Genomic DNA, 16,913 nt, shown 5'->3' with positions numbered 1-16,913 from the left:
TCCCTTGGATGCCTTCTCCTGAGCTTGTGCTTTCTGGTGGTAACATTGCCATGACTCTGTTTGACCAGACTAAGAGGGCGCAAGGCGACTACAGCTGAGGGTGCTAACGCTCATTGCTGTGGCTGTCCATTCGTAATCTCCTTCTTTTAGTGAAGCATCTGAACGCTTATCCATGGCGCCCTCTAATGGAGCCGCTGCCTCCATCTTTGAGACCAGTCCTCCTGATTGAGTAGTTGCTACTGGGCGTCCTTACTAGGCACCCTTTCAGCATGGAGTTAATGTACTCTGGTACCAGGTATAGTTTCTTGATGTTGGAGGGTAAGCCTCGCTGCCCCTCTGGTTGTTGCCATTCTTTCTAATTTTTCTCTAAGTATTCCGGATGGGAAAATATTTGGAGGCTGAGTCAGTGTGAGGGAAAAATTTTTTGCCCCTTTAGGCTCTTTAACGTGGTTTTGTGGAGGTGGAAGGGCGGATGGGTCTAGGGTCTCCCTTTCATCCTGTAATTCCAGGGCTGAGATAGTTTTGTATTTATTAGCATGGGTAGGTCTTCCAATTTGGAAAAAATCTGGTGAAAATGATCTGATGTTTCAGGGTTCCTCCTGATCGAAAAGTGCTCTTGGTTCTTCCAGAGTCTCATCTCAAGGAATGTTTCCCCAGCTAGTGATTCCCCTGCCTGATCTGGGAGGTGCGCTTTTATGGGAGAGAGCTGGTGCTACTCTGAGAAGAGGGCGCGGTTGTGGTAGTATTTTACAGATTAGCATCTGTTCTGCTACTGCCGCCTTGAGAATTTGGGAAAATTGTGCTGCAGTCATATTTTGAGGTTAAAGGTCTATCTCCAGAATCCTCCTCAAGCTGATTTTCCATCCCGGCCTCCTCATCAATAAATTCTGCCTGAAGTTGTTCGAGTCCTGTTCCGGTGAAGGCTCGAGGGGAGGGAGGGGGGAGCAGCCGGCTGCCGCCTGGGAGCTTGAAGCTCGCGTGAGGGGCCGGGCGCTGTCCGGCCTGCTCCATGTCAAGCTTTGCCTCCTCGCTTGAAACGGAGGGGCTAGCGACGCCCGAGGCTTCTTCGTCACCGGGGTTTGCTTTTTTTCTTGTGGCTTCCCTCAAGGGTTGGCTTCTTTTCCTCCGCTAGGGTCAAGGACCTTGAAGTGGGAGGATCTGGTGGCTCCCCGTCGCGGGATTGGCAAATTGGGGCCTGGGAGGTGAGAATGATCCGGTCCGCCATTTTGTTTTAGTTTTCATGGAAGGGTGGGGGGGTTGTAATGAGGGGAAGAACCTACCCGCCGCAGGGTGAAGAATTCAAAGATGTTGGTAGTAGAAGAATAAGAAGAAATTAAGAGAAAAGAGGAGGTAGTAGAGTAAAATAGTGGAGCCAAACACTATAGGTGCACTCCCTAGCTAGGCAGGAAAGTATCTGGAAACAAAGAGGAGGAGGAGCCAGGGACAGGAAATTGAAAGTTTAGGCCTGCCTCCCTAACAGAAGGTTGAGAAACACCCAGCGGAGATGGACTCCGCCCCCAGGAGAACTAATAATCAGCATTTTCAGGCAGTTAACATCAGCTACCATTTTAGTTTTTCTTTATGCATCTAGAAATATACAGAAAATTACTCACTTATTTCACTGGCAACCTGATCCATTTTCTCTTGAGATCTGCTGATCAGAACCACTTTCATGCCTCGCTGAGCTAACTGGAATGAGAAAAAAACACATCCAAGAGGGCTCAATGGTAACTTTGTGGTACTTGATCAACCAGCATCACTGTTTAAACAGGAAATGCAATGATAACATTTGGTTCAAAGAGAATTAGCATTTAAGAAAGTGTGCTATAGACATTGATTTACATCAAAAGGTTGCTTACCTTAACTTGATGTTCAACTAATCATCTATATTGTCACATTTATGGGGATTCTGGATTGGTACAGAAACAAATCCACGAACCTCTAGAATTGCATGCCAAAAATTGCTGCCTTTCCTATAGGAGGATACCAACTATTGCAACTTGCTACACAAGGTACAACTGCCAGGCATAAGGGTCATTTTCAATTAAGACCCATTTTTAAATGAAAAAGATGACACCCAATTATTTAGGGTGATTAAAACAAAAACTTACTGTGAAGAGTTCCAAAAGGATCTCTCCAAATTGGAATGGGCATTACAATAGCAAATGAGATTCAATGTGAGCAAGTGTAAAGTGATGCATATTGGGGCAAAAAATCCCTACTTCACGTATACACCGAGGGGATCTGTGCTGGCAGCAACAGACCAAGATAGAGACCTTGGGATGGTAGTGGAAAGCTCTTTGTCAACTCATGTACAACTTCTGTGAAAAAGGCAAATTCCATGCTGGCCACAATTAGACAAGGAACAGGGAATAAATCTGTGGCTATTCATACTGCCATTATACAAATCTATGGTAAGAACACACTTGAAATGCTGAATACAGTTCTGGTATACACCTACGAAATAATAATGTAGGGCTTGACAAGATACAGAAAACAGAAACCAAAATGATCAGGGAGCTAGCAAGTGCCCTATGATAAGTGTTAAAATGCTTAACCTGATCAGCTGAAAAAAGGTAAATAAGGGGAGACATGACAAAAGTTCATAAAATCATACATGGTGTGGAAAGAGTGGACAGGGAGAAGCTTTTCCAGCCCCTCTCATAGTACCAGAAGATGGGATAATCAACTGAAGCTGAAGGGTGAGCAATTCAAAATAGAAATTCTTCACACAGCACAGTTGTGGAACTCTCTGCCCCAAGAAGGTTGTTTTTTTAGTGTGAAATGGTGGATGAGTAGCTAATGGCTGTAAAATATAGGGAAAGGAATTTCAGGCCTTGATCTCTGGAACTTTACAGAGGGGCATCTATGCTAGTACAGAATACCCATTTGTAGCGACTGAAGCGAGACCACAAAGAACATATAGGAATGAATCAATGCACTCTAATAACTTTGTAAAATTCTGTAAAACATTTAGGGAAAAATGTAACATATCTGAACTGGATCAGCTTTACAAAGTTACCACCGATAATGAGCATTCATATGGATACTCAGAAATGTTTAAATCTCTTCAAAGACTGATGAACTGACGAAGTTACAATGCCACTTGTGAATAAATGCCTGCTATTGAAGTATAGGAGTTACTTGCCTTGGTTACCCAATTGAAATACTGGATCCAAAGCACCATCTGAAGCAAGCATTATCTCCCAATTGTACCTGGCAATGTAGACCAATTTTATGGTCACATTTTCAAGGGTCAAGTATTTCAGGCAGCCAAATGCCAGTGGCCATATATTTAATAATCATTTCCCTTGTCTTAGGAGAATGGTGGGATCTATGTATTTTAAAAGAAAATAAATTGTCAGCAAGTAGCAGCCTGAACAGTCTAAGGTATAATTAACTGATACAATGCAATGCCAATATTTGCCATGCTACCACACAGAAAAAATAGGACCCAAACAATACAGACACAGGCTGTACATCTGTTGTTCCCTCTTTTTCTGACAGAACTTAGATATAAAATGTATTACAAGTCATACTGACATGCAACCAACACACTATGGGATAAAAACAAACAAATTCCAGTTGTATGGCCTGCAGAAAACACATCATTTCCAACTATGCTAAGCCTGATATCTCACACAATTAAAGAGGGATGCTTACTGCTACAGTAAGGAGAAAGTATGACCTTCATTTCCAAATCAATCAATCAATCAATCAATCAATCAATCAATCAATCAAGGGAAGATAATTCAGCACATATTTCTGAAGGCAAAAATTAAAGGATGACATATACAACCATTGTGAATTGATGCCTTAGCAGAACTATCAAAATTTGATTTTTTAAAACACAATAGTGTGTCTTGGAGTGTTCAAACCCACTATTCCCCCATTTCAATTCCTTAGGCCAGTCAAGAATACACATAATGCACTCACTGTAATCCTTAACACATGTGGTTACATTTCAAACTAAACTATCACACAAACTAACAAATTTACTTCTAAATCATGGCTTGCCATGTATCATTTTTCATGTTTGCAAACAGGCCATAGCTGCAACTGGATATATAAGCAAACTCCAGGAAAAGCAACTGAAAAACAGAAAATATTACCTCTTCTGTGTAAGCCTTTCCAATTCCATCAGTAGCTCCAGTGACAACTACAATATGAGAAGAAACAGAAAAGACAAATGTTAATCTGTTTAGATTCTACAAAATCAGAAAGCAGCAATAACATGTAATATATAGGGTCACTGCAGTATGAAACCCTCTGACATTATTAAAAGTGTCTTTGTAAGATACGTCCTACGTTTGTTCTGTGACACTGTGAAAGTATAAAGCTGACTGAAACATCCCACCCTTAAAACAGCATTGTAAGATCACTTCTAATATTAACCCCAATGCAAGAATTACACTGACTCAGAATTCCTTCTTTTGAAAAAATACAGCAACCTTTCATTCAGACTTCATGACTGGTGTGATTAAATTAGTTCTGTAGAAACACCAAAAGTAATCACTGCAAAGGAGTCTGATGTACTACTGCTACAAGTCACCATTCAAACGATCTCAAAAGAACCTGTAAAGATTTGCTAAGCAATAAATCAGGAGCCTAACGCATCCATAAGCTTCAAGTGATCAAACAAAAAGTAATGAAACCTAGCAACACCACTTCAGGAAGGACAAGATGTCCCAGAAATGCTTGTATGCACCCTCTACACTATCCTGCTCCTCTACTCAGCAAATGTGAGCAAAGTAAATGGAGGAACAGGCAATTTCTACAACCTTTCCAGAACTATCTAATGATAGCTTCAAAAGACTTAACCAGTAACTCTCAAGTGCTGCTTTCTTATCAACCTGTGTACTACAGAAGATTTAGAAGAGAGTGGATGGAACCAGCCTGTAGTTTGTGAGTAGAAAAAAAATGCCACAATGGGTACACGTTGGGAACAATGCAGCCCACAAGGAATACATGAAGTCTAATACTGGAACTAATAAGTCCAAAAAAGGTTTAATTTGAGGAATCTAAGGGATAAGTTGTGGCAACTCATTACTTAAAAGAGCTTCCAGAAATACATCATCCATCACTATGTTTTAATTTAGGGATGTACACCATTTTATTTTAAGGAGTAAACTCTAAAGGTCACTTGACTGCACCACTCTTTCCATCCAGTAGACCTAAGAAGAAGTTCATCATACCAGGTAAGTGTCGTGCCACGAGAAAAGGGTGTAGGATCCACTACAGCCCCACTTAAACCCATCGCCGGGGGCCCCAGATTTTACCTCGGACTTCATTTTCCCTAGACATGTCTCTGGGGTGTGGCAAGCAGGGGCACTGGGAGGGGAAGGTGGGAGGTGGCAGTGGCACCATGAGATATGAAGAGCGAGGTCAAGGGTACTGCGACCTCTAAAAGGTTGGGAAACACTGCAAGAAACAAGGAATTGCTTTCACACATGGAAGCTTTGAGCACCAAAATAGACGATAAAATATTGGGAGTTAGTTACTAGTTTGTAAAAAACACAAAAATTAGAGACAGTTTCAAACATGCAAGACCATTATGTCATTCCACTAGTGCATGTTAACTCAAGTCCCCAAGCTTTTTGAGCCTTTGGGTACATTTGGAATTCTCCCTAGGCATGGTTGATGCAGCAACAAAACGGCTGCTGCAGGAGGCACAGCAAGCCACAAACAGATTCCCACAGCTTAACTTCAGTAACGTAGTGCAGATCCTTGTGCTGTATTGATAGCTGCTGCCTAAGCAACATTTTTTTTTAAAAAAATCTGTACAACCTATCAAATCTCTAATAATTGATCAGAAGCCATGCTAGGCAAAAGTCCTACCTGGCCTCACCCATTTCCTAAAAAACACATGGCAGGCACTAGAAAAGGTGCTGGCAGGAACCATGGCACCTGTGCGTACCATGTGGGAACATCTGATGTAACTAAATGCAGTTTTCTGCAGAAGATAAGTCAACAATATGTAAAGTTCCCCATCCCAGTGTGCATCAGAAAGACATATTAAATAGTTATGAACAAAAAAATGTCAAGTTCCCACTACTGAACACTGTGAAAGCTGAACAAAAGTCATGCAAGCCTGTGGAGAGAACAGAACTGGAAAGAACAGTCTATTCCTGCTTGACATCAAGGAAGGTCTCATTTAACAGAGATTATATAAAACACTGGTATTTAACCAACACTTTCTTCCAAGATTACCTGCAGCCCATAAAAGTATTTTAACTTGTGCGGGGTTAAAAATATTCTACTTTGTGTTTTAGCTTGCTGGAAACTTATTTTTAGTAGCAATCCAATCAACCTTATCAAAACCAAATATTAAAAATAGACCACAGAAACACTTGAAGCAAATGCTATTTCTAGTCATTCTTGCCTATTCTCTGCTGTTACCCACTAAACATACTGCTTAGTTATTCTAGACCAGTTCTCCTCGTGACCTGCTTCTCTCCCCCTGAATACCTGAATGCAGAAAACACTCAATTGATTAAAGATTAATACTGCTGCAAACTGTGACAGCTGCCTTTTGTCTGAGAGCTTTTGGGAAGGGAGGAGTATATGGAATGACAGAGAGCCTGCATCAGTGTTCCTCCTGGGATCTATTACATGGAAGGAAAATTGCTATTTCAATTCCCTTTTGTTGCTAAAAATAGCAGCCCCAGTTGATTCAAGCAAACAGGGCACCAGCTTAGCAATGCCAAATTTAGAAGCCACTGAAGTCCCTAGGAGTAAACGTTAATGCAGTCTAACACATGCCAGCTCATATTTTAACAAGAACAAAGAAGATAAGCATGCAAACTCTGCAAGTTAATAAGACAGCAGCAACATAATATATTTTTTCTTAACAGACAATAAGGCAAATATATGTCCTGATTTTTCATTCAACCCTTTAAATTTCACATATCCTCCTTCTATACAAATAATGAAAAGGAACTTAAGACACATTAGTATGACACAGTACAGCCATACAATGCAATGACTGCCTTTGGCACTTAGACAGTGAAAAGGGTTCAATTCACAAAGCCAGCTACCTATATGCTCAGCACTACAGGTGTACAGCACCAGGGAAAGCTAGAGTGATATAGGTCATTTAACAAATATCATGGAAAGGATAAGAAACACTTCATTATAGTCCCCCTTAGCAACTGAAGATAGTGAGTTGGGAAAAGCAGAATTCTATTTGTGTCAGGACCAGGTTGCCTTACAATTTGGAAACTTTGTACTATGAAGACAGAAAAAAATAAATAATTATGGGGATAAAGAAATCTGATGTATCATGAAATCCTACAACTTAATGCAAAAAAAGTGTGGCAACCACACCACAGACAAGCAGTAGCATGTTCCCTTTACACCCATGGCTCTTGTAGCCTGGCCCAGATGATTAAACCTGGACATTTAAAGCAACACAATGGCTCTCTGATATCCCGAACAACCCATTGGATACTCACCATGCAGGGGTCTTCTCTTGGGTGGTGGAAGCCATCTTGTGGGTTTTCTTCCTCCATCCGGTAGGTAGGCAGGAAAAGATATTTGGTCACTTCCTGTTGGTCTGTTGCCACCGATTTGCCCCAGTATCTGAACAGCCGAGTAACTCACAACAAAAAGTCAACAGACCAACAACATAGAACCAGAAAGGTAACAGGTCCAACTAACATGGAAGGGACCAAATCCTAACAACAGTGGACAGACTCCTTAGCAAAAGGTAACATATTAATGCTGGAACACGTTGTTGGAAAAGAACAAACAGGGAGGGCCAAGATGGCTTCCACCACCCAAGAGAAGACCCCTTCACGGTGAGTATCCAATGGGTCGTTCTCTTGGATGGTTTCAGCCATCTTGTGGGTGCTCCCCCAGCAGTGACCCAATAGGGTGGGTTCAGTAAGTCTCCCACAATGTGCTCCAGGACCCTTCTCCCAAAGGATGCCTGAACGGCATCCAGAGAAGTCAACCTGTAGTGTCTAATGAATGATGGAGAGGCCCAGGTGGCCGCTTTGCAGATTTGCTCTAAAGGAACATGTTTGACTAGGGCTGCATTAGTGGCCACACTCCTTGTGGAGTGAGCTGTGATCCCAGGTGGGATGGGAAGCTGATTTGCCTTATGGGCTTTGATGATACAAGCTCTAATGTTAGAACTAATGGAAGTGGAAGACATCGGCTCACCCAGCTTAGGTGGTGCCACATTTACGAACAGAGATTCCGACTTCCTCAGCTGCTCAGTGCAAATGATAAAAGCCTTGAGGGAACGCCTCATGTCCAGGCAATGCCAAAGACGCTCCCTCGGATGGGAGGGCTTTGGACAAAAATTGGGCAGGACCACGTCCTGTGCTAGATGGAATGCTGAGGTGACCTTGGGTCTGAAGGAGGGGTCTAGCTTCAAAACCACCCTATCTGGGAAGAATAGACATAAGTTGGGGTTCACGGACAGAGCTCTGATCTCGGACACCCACCTGGCCGAGGTGATGGCCACCAGAAACAACAGCTTCATGTGAAGCCAGCGGAGGTGTATCAACTGGACCGGCTTAAAAGGAGACTTAGTGAATGCATCCAGCATTGCGTGCAACCGCCAGGATGGAAACCTGTGGGCAATGGAGGGCTGAGACTGTTGGGCTCCCTTCAAGAATTTTTGTATATCAGGATGCCTGGTAATGGGGAGACCCTCTATCAAAGGGAGCACTGTAGCCAAGGCCACCAATTGGCAACGAAGGGTGGAGCTACGAAGCCCGTTGACCAGGCCCTCCTGCAGGAAGCTAAGGACAGAGGGAAGCGAAGGGGACTCTGGGTTTACACTCTTCCTCCTACACCATCTAGCGAAGGCCTTCCAAGAAGCCAATTGGCCATGCTGACAGAGGCTGATGGGAATTGTAGTTCCTGAACATCTGGAGAGCCGCAGGTTCCCTACCCCTGGTCTAGCTGCAACGATGGTATCGATGACTGCCTCAGAATAACCTCTGCACCTCAGTCTCTGCCGCTCAAGAGCCAAGTGGTCAGCTTGAGCCATCCTGAATCCGGATGAAACAGGGGTCCCTGAGACAGCAAGTCCAGAGTAACCTGTAAGTGGAAAGGAGGAGCGGTGGCTAACTGTTGAAGAACCAAGTACCAGGATCTCCTGGGCCAGTCTGGTGCCACTAGGATTATCAACCTCCCTTCCGTCTGGACTCTCCAAAGAAGCTGATGCAACAAGGGCAGAAGAGGAAATGCGTACAGCAGCCCCTCCGGCCAGGGGGTGGTCAACGCATCCATCCCCCATGCCCGAGGATGATGGAATCGAGTGCAAAAGCGACTGGTCTGGGCATTGAGAGGGGAGGCAAAGAGGTCGATCACTGGAGTTCCAAATCTGCCCGCTATCGCCCTGAAGACATTTGGCTTCAGCTTCCACTCCGAGTTGGAGACCTTGGCTTGGCTTAACCAATCTACTTCTATGTTTAGCTGCCCTTTCACACGCTCTGCGCACAGAGATGCAAGGTTGGCCTCGGCCCAGATGAGAATGTGGAAGGCTTCTTTGTGCAACTGAGAGGACCGAATCCACCTTGATGGTTCAGGTAACCCTTGGCCGACATGCTGTCCGTGTGTCTGCGCAGGATCCAACGACGAAATGCCTTGAGGGCTAGAAAAATTGTCCGGACTTCTAGGACATTGATTGGAAGGCGAGCCTGGTCTACCGAACAGGAGCCCTGGGCCAGGCAGTGATCCAGTTTGGCCCCCCAGCCGGATAGGCTTGCATCCGAGAAGATGTGGATCTGGTTCTGGGGTGCAAAGACCTTCCCCCCAGCCAAGCTGGATTTGCGTGTCCACCATAGTAGACTGTGGTGTACTGCCGGTGGAAGAGACAGGGACTGGTTCTTCCTGCGAATGATCTGACTGGCAAAACGATGCAGGAAGGCTTGCAACGGTCGTGCATGAGCCCTGCCCCACTGAATGAGGTCTATGGTGGACAGTAGAAGGCCCAGTAAGCTCGCAAGGTGCATTAGAGAGCTGGTTCTCTCCGCCAGGACCCTGCGACAAGCCTCCTGAATCTTGAAAATCTTCATCTGCGGAATGAACAGGGTGCAGGACGAGGTGTCTATAAGAGCCCCTAGGTGCTCCATTTGCTGGGAAGGTAGAGTTGAGCTCTTGGCCAGGTTGACCAGGAACCCGTGCTCCGCGAGTGTTGTCTGCACCGAGGCCACATCCGCGGCCGCCTGGGTCTGAGACCTCGACCTGATCATCAGGTCGTCTAAATATGGGTATATGTGGACGCCCCTGCTGCGGAGCAGGGCAATGGGTGCCACTAATACTTTGGTGAACACTCTGGGGGCAGTGGCTAACCCAAAAGGAAGAACCACATACTGAGAAATTTTGCTGGTCCCCCCCAGGGCAAAACCTCAGGGAAGCTTGGTGGTGGGAGTCCAACGGATGGGGAATGTGAAGGTAAGAGCTTCCTTCAGATCCAGCTGCATGTGATACTTGTGAGTCAGCCCTGTTGGATTGCAGCTATCGTTGATCTCAGAGACTCCATCCTGAATCGGAATTTGCGGAGATGCTGGTTGAGGTGTCAAAGGTTGAGGATCGCTTTGGTGTCCCCATTTTTCTTGGGGACAGTGAAAAAGTGGGAGTACACTCCCGTCCCTCGCTGTTCTGACGGAACCAGCTCGATAGCTTTGATGGAGAGAAGATGATCAATAGCCACATTCAATCTGTTTGTCTTCTCTGGTTGAGAGCCTATTGGGGAGGGGATGAATTTGTCCCTGGGCCAGGAAAGGAACTCTAAGGAGTAGCCTGAGGAAACTATCTCCTGAGCCCACCGGTCGGCGTGGGGAAGAGTCCAGTGTTGCTGGAAGAACTGGAGACGGCTGCCGACCGGGAGATCTGAGCAGTCAGGCCTTATTGGAACTGTTGGAATCGGGCCTGAATGGCTTGCCTAACTTGCCCTAACCCTTGTGCTCCTGACGTTTACGAAAGGAGCTCTGCCCTTGCCAGCCAGATCTCCTAGATTCCTTTTGGGAATGGAAGGATGATCGAAAGGACAGAAAGGAAGACCGGCCAGTATATCTAGGTTTGTCCGTTCTGACTGAGCGGGGCATGGTCTTTTTATGATCCTTAGTCTCCACCAGGATCCTGTCTAATTCGGTCCCGAAAAGGACTCCCCCCTGGAAGTCATAGCTGGTGACTACAGTCTTGGATAAGTTGTCTGCTTGCCATGGTTTTAACCACAACAGACGGCGAGCCACTGACGCTGATGCCATTATGCATGATGTGGTTAAAAAGGCGTCCGGCAAGGCATTGGCCAAAAAAGAAACAGCCATTATGACTCTTTCAACTCCTTTTCTGACACCCCTATCCCCTGGGGGAATGATGGCCAGTAGGCGTTGCAGCCAGATGATGGTGGCCCTGGAGACAGTGGCTGTGGGTGCAAGGATTCTGGCAGACATTGCCGCGCCCTCATGGACCTTGTGCATGCTGCCATCTGCCTTTCTATCTATGGGATCCTTTAGGTTTCTCTCTCCATCCTTATAGACTAATCCCCCTGAGTGGAGGGCGGAGACGGGGCCATTGACCAAGGGTGTTTTAATGAGGTTGTGGAGATGGTCTGGAGCTAGGCACAATTTTTTGAAAATGTTAGGGAACCCTCTATTTGCCGTCGGGCTGACCCACTCCCTTTTAAACTTCCTTTCAAAGGATTCTGGTAAGGGAAAAAACTGCTCTATTTCTTCATCATCTCGAAAAATAGAGGTGAGACCCTTAGGGCAGCCTCTGATTGGTTTGGCTGGTTTGGTCGAATCAGGGTCCTCAGCTTCCGCTGAGTCGTGCAGTTCCAGAGCGGCAATAGTTTTAGAAAAGAGGGTCTTGAGCTGTTCCAGCCTGAACAGCCTTGGATTATTGTCTGGCAACTCTGTGGTTTGAGTCTCAGGATCAGAGAAGTGATCCCAGTCAGACTGCAACTCTCCCTCATTAACATCGCTTAGATCGGAGTCTAGGAGGGTGGAGAGCCTATGCAGATTCTCTCTGCTGCCTCTAGGGGACCTGGAGCGAGTCCTCTGACTTGCATTGTTTTCCCCTTTGCCGGAGCCTGGGCGAAGCTGTTGCGTAACCTCCTCCCTAATGGAGGAACACATTAAACTCACTAATTGGTGAGGTGAGAAGAGGCTCCATTTATTCGGCACATCTCCCGCCCTGTTGGCCACCGTCAGGGGCGCCGTCTGTTGACTGGTGCCTGACACCTCTCCCAGGTCATCTGGTCGCCGCACCGCGGAAGCTGCCACGGTCTGGTCATCGGACCATCGTCTTCCCTCGTTCTCGCGGTTGCAGCTCCCCAAAAATCGTTCTCGGCGACCCATCAAGGGGTCCGCTGAACTGGCGCATCTCCCCTACGGCCCCAGGAGGACTGGGACGGGGTTCGGTGTCGGTCGCCAGACGTGGAATTGGCCGACCGAGACTCCCTTTCAGCCCATCGGCTGGTCAGGGAGAGATGCAGGAGCCTGGAAGAAGCTCTGGTGTTCTCTGCTGCCGACTTGCAGAAAATCTCCCTCTCAGGGGAGAATGGCGCCATCGCCATTATCGCTGCGATGTTTTGGCGGGAAGGCCTCCTTTAGCTCACCAGGCCCCGACGGGGGGGAGGGGGAGGAAAAATTGAGGGATCGAGGTGGGAACGCACACTCAAAACACCACAGCCACAAAGGAAAGCACTCACTCAGGACACAAGTGGAAAAAGAACAAAGGAATATGGAATAGCAAGGAGCCTGACGAATTTGCTGCACTACCAACGAGGCAGGAAAAGATACTGGGGCAAATTGGCGGCAGCAGACCAAAAGGAAGTGACCAAATATCTTTTCCTGCCTCCCTACCGGATGGAGAAAGAAAACCCACAAGATGGCTGAAACCATCCAAGAGAACGGTCCATTGGTTACTTACCGTGAGGGGGCCTTCTACTGACGGACAGGAGGACGCCTTGTGGGTGTTTTCCAACCAGAACTCAGGGAGGCAGGATCTCAAATCTTGTCACTTCCTGGGGTCTGATTGGACGCCCCTTCTGCTATTCAGTAGACGTCTGTCAAAGCAGTAATGGCACTCCCCTCTCCAAAATTAACAGGAAGTGTTCCATAAGTAGGAAGTAACAAGAACAAGAATAACAGTAACAGTAACTATGAACAGAGCGAGTTTAGTGTAGTTGCCCTAATGTCAGGAATGTCTCAAGTGTGTAAATTCTGTCCAGGTTCAGGAGAATTGTATGAAGAAGTATTGGGGATTAAAAATGATCCGGGGAGGGCCAAGGCATCCTCCTGTCCATCAGTAGAAGGCCCCTTCATGGTAAGTAACCAATGGACCATTCTACTGCTGGAGGAGGACGCTTTGTGGGACCTCCCAGAGCAGTGTCCCTCAATGGGTGGGTCAGGATCAATCCCCAATAATGTGCTCCAGCATTCTTCTACTCAAGGTGGCTTCTGAAGCTGCCATGGTGTGAATTTTATAGTGTCTAACAAATGAGGAGACAGAGGACCAGGTGGCTGCTCGGCAAATGTCTGGGACTGACACCTGTCTTCTCAGTGCTGCATTGGTAGCGGCACTCCTAGTGGAATGGGTTGTGATCCCTAGGGGTACAGGATGGTTAGCGGCCTTGTAAGCTTCTATGATGCATGCCTTGATGGTACGGCTGATGGCTGCTTTAGACATCTGTTGGCCAAGTTTGGGATGATTAATGTTGACGAAGAGGCTACTGGATTTGCACAGAGCCTCAGTTCAGATTAAGAATGCTTTCAGAGATCGCCTTACGTCCAGGTTATGCCAGAGTCTTTCTTTTGGGTGCGACGGATTAGGGCAGAAGTTGGGCACAACTATGTCCTACTGGAGATGGAAGGTGGATTTAACCTTGGGGACGAAGGTAGCATCCAGTCGAAGTACCACTCTGTCTTTGTGGAAGATGCAAAGATCTTTATGTACTGAGAGTGCATGCAGCTCTGATACGCGTCTGGCCGAGGTTATAGCCAGAAGGAATAAGGTTTTCATCCGGAGCCATTTTAGGTGGATGGTTTGCACTGGTTCGAAAGGTGACTTGGTGAGCGCTGATAGTACTAGATGTAGTCTCCAGGTGGGAAAGCGGTGATTGACTGGAGGTTGAAGTTGTTTGACTCCTTTCAAGAATCTGAGGACGTCTGGGTGTCTTGAAGCCGGTATTCCTTGGAAGTGAGGCCAAATGGACGAAAGAGCTGCCACTTGACAACGTAGGGTGGTGCTACGTAAACCTTGACTGAAACCCTCCTGTAAGAAATTGAAAAATTTGAGGAATGCTGGGGGTTTCAGTGGCTATTGAGTGTCTCCTACACCATCTGGAGAAGGTTTTCCAGGTACAGTTGTATGTGTTATTGGTGGAAGGTCTGCGAGAGGCCGGGAGGGTGTCTGTTACCTGATCCGAGTAGCCTTTTCATTTTAGCAGTTTCCGTCCAACAGCCAGGCGGTTAGGTTGAACCATTGTGGGTTTGGATGGAATACCGGTCCCTGGGTTAACATGTCTTGTGGTGTTGATAACGTGAAGGCTGGAGTCACCGCTAGATCCAGAATTGAAGAAAGCCATGGATGTCATGGCCAGAAGGGAGCCACCAGGATGACCAGGGCCTTCTCCGATTGAATCTTTCGAAGCACCTTGGGGATGATCGGTGTGGGTGGAAATGCATACAGCAAGGTTTTGGGCCATGGGGCCGTAAGATCACCCACCCCAACAGCTGCCGGGTGATGGAACCTTGACATGAAGTTCGGGAGTTGGTGATTAGAGGCCGAGGCAAACAGGTCCAGTTGAGGTTTTCCAAATCTCTGAGAGATCAAGTTGAAGATGGAGGGATTGAGTTGCCATTCTGCCTCTTCCACTGTCTGGCGGCTCAGCCAGTCTGCTGTGATGTTGAGGCAACCCTGAATGTGCTCTGCTGATATGGAGAGCAGATGCTTTTCCGACCAGTCTAGGATGACTATCACTTTCCGGTGTAGTCAGGAGGATCTGGACCCTCCTTGGTTGTTCAGGTATGCCTTGGCCGACATGTTGTCTGTACGGATGAGAATGTGTGATCCCCTGATCACCGGTAAGAAGTGTTGTAGGGCCAGGAAGATGGCTCTGGTCTCCAGGATATTGATGGGTAAGGTCTTCTGTTCTGGAGACCATTGCCCCTGGATGAACTGACCCTGGACCGTTGCTCCCCAGCCCTGGAGGCTGATGTCGGTGAAGATTTCTGTCTGTTTTGGGTGGAGGTAAACCTTCCCCTTTTCCAGGTTGTGATGCCAAGTCCACCATCTAAGGCTGGTCTTGAGGTGATGGGGCAGGGACAGGGATCGGTCCCTCTTCCTCATGATCTGATACTGGTAGGGCTGGAGGAATTTCTGGAGGGGGCGAGCATGGAGTCTCCCCCATTGGACCATGTCGAAGACTGACACCATGAGGCCCAGGAGGCTGGCTAGCTGGAGTAGGGACGCCCTCTTTGCAGTGATGTTGTGTCTCACCGATGCCTGGATCTTGGAAACTTTGGATGTAGGGACGAACAGGGCGTTCTTGAAAGTATCGATGATGGCTCCCAGATGCTCCATCCTCTGGGAGGGAGTGATGTTGCTTTTGGTGGTGTAGATTTTGACGTAGGACGTCCTGAGTCCTGGTGACATCCATTTGTGCCTGTTGTGCAGATTTGGACCTGATTAGTATATCGTCAAGGTAAGGGTGCGTGAGTATAGCCTCTTGCCGCAGAAGAGTGATGGGCACCAGGAGAACTTTTGAGAAAACTCTTGGGGCTGTGGAGAGCCCGAAGGGCAGGGCTCTGAATTGGTATTGATCGTCTCTGACAGCGAATCGAAGAAACTTCCTGTGGGATGGGTGGATGGGAATGTGTAGGTAAGCCTCTGTCAGGTCGAGAGAAGTGAGGAATTCCCCTGGTCGAAGGTTTTCTACTATCGAGCGGAGGGTCTCCATGCGGAAAGGTTGCAGTTTGATGTGTTTGTTGATGAATCTTAGGTTTAGGATAGCTCTCCAGTCGCCATTTCTTTTGGGAACTGTAAAGAGGTGAGAGAACACTCCAGAGGACATCTCTGATGGAGGAACCCTCTCTATGGCTTTGATCTGGAACAAATGCTGAATGGCTCGACGTGTCCTTTCGGCTTTGACAAGCCTGGAGTTGTGTGGGAAGGAGCGAAACCTTGGATTGGGAATTTTGTTGAATTCTATGACGTATCCTAAGTGGACTATGTCTCTGGTCCAGTTGTCGACATGGTCGCCCGACCAGAGGGATTTGAATAACTGTAGACTACCTCCGACTGGGGGTATGTAGTCAGGATTTGTTGCTGTTGTTATTGTTTCTGTTGTTTCTGAAGAACTTGCCAGACTTGGGTTGTGACCGAAAGGACTGGTTGTTGTTAATGTTAGTTCTTCTGCGAAAGCTCTGCTGAGGTTTCCATCGTCTGGTGTCCTTAGGAGTCCTAAGGAGGGTCCTATGGATATGGAAGATCGAGCTAGGTTTGGATGAGGTGTATTCCATCCGAAAGAACTTGGGCATGGTCTTTTTGTTTCCTTTGGTTTCCACTAACATCTTGTCAAGTTCTTGACCGAAAACGGTTCCCCCTTGAAAGGTGAAGCCGGCTACCAGTTGCTTGGAGTGAAAGTCGACTTGCCATGATCTAAGCCAGGCAAGATGCCTACGGACCGAAGCGGTGGCGATGGCTCTGGAGATAGCGATTAGGGCATCAAAGTTGGAGTCTGCAAGGAAGGATACAGTCATGAAGATCCTCTCAATTCCTTCCCTAATGCCTTGAGCTGAGGGTGGTACCATGTCCAAGAGTCTATGTAGCCAGACGATGCCAGCTCTAGCCATGGTCGCAGAAGAGGCTGAGATCTTGAAGGCCATGGCCAGGGTCTCGTGTAGTCTCTTAAGGACGATGTCCAAACGTTTGTCTAGAGGATCCTT

General features: G+C 47.0%; 1 protein-coding gene across 9 annotated transcripts in view; it reads right to left on the bottom strand.

Moving 5' to 3' along the window:
* HSD17B12 (hydroxysteroid 17-beta dehydrogenase 12) overlaps positions 1-16,913 on the bottom strand; it is a 267,862-nt gene that overhangs the window by 50,211 nt on the left and 200,738 nt on the right. For all 9 annotated transcript variants that reach the window (XM_048483647.1, XM_048483651.1, XM_048483650.1 and 6 more), the window contains 2 exons: positions 4,113-4,159; positions 1,614-1,689 (listed from right to left, as the gene is read on the bottom strand). In XM_048483647.1, the coding sequence (XP_048339604.1) occupies positions 1,614-1,689; positions 4,113-4,159 (123 nt within the window). The remainder of the gene's footprint in view (positions 1-1,613; positions 1,690-4,112; positions 4,160-16,913) is intronic.

This window comes from Sphaerodactylus townsendi, linkage group LG02 (genome assembly GCF_021028975.2).
Source record: "Sphaerodactylus townsendi isolate TG3544 linkage group LG02, MPM_Stown_v2.3, whole genome shotgun sequence".
Classification (NCBI taxonomy): domain Eukaryota; kingdom Metazoa; phylum Chordata; class Lepidosauria; order Squamata; family Sphaerodactylidae; genus Sphaerodactylus; species Sphaerodactylus townsendi.
The sequence above is the reverse complement of the archived record's forward strand: the minus strand, read 5'-3'. Positions and strand labels throughout refer to the sequence as shown.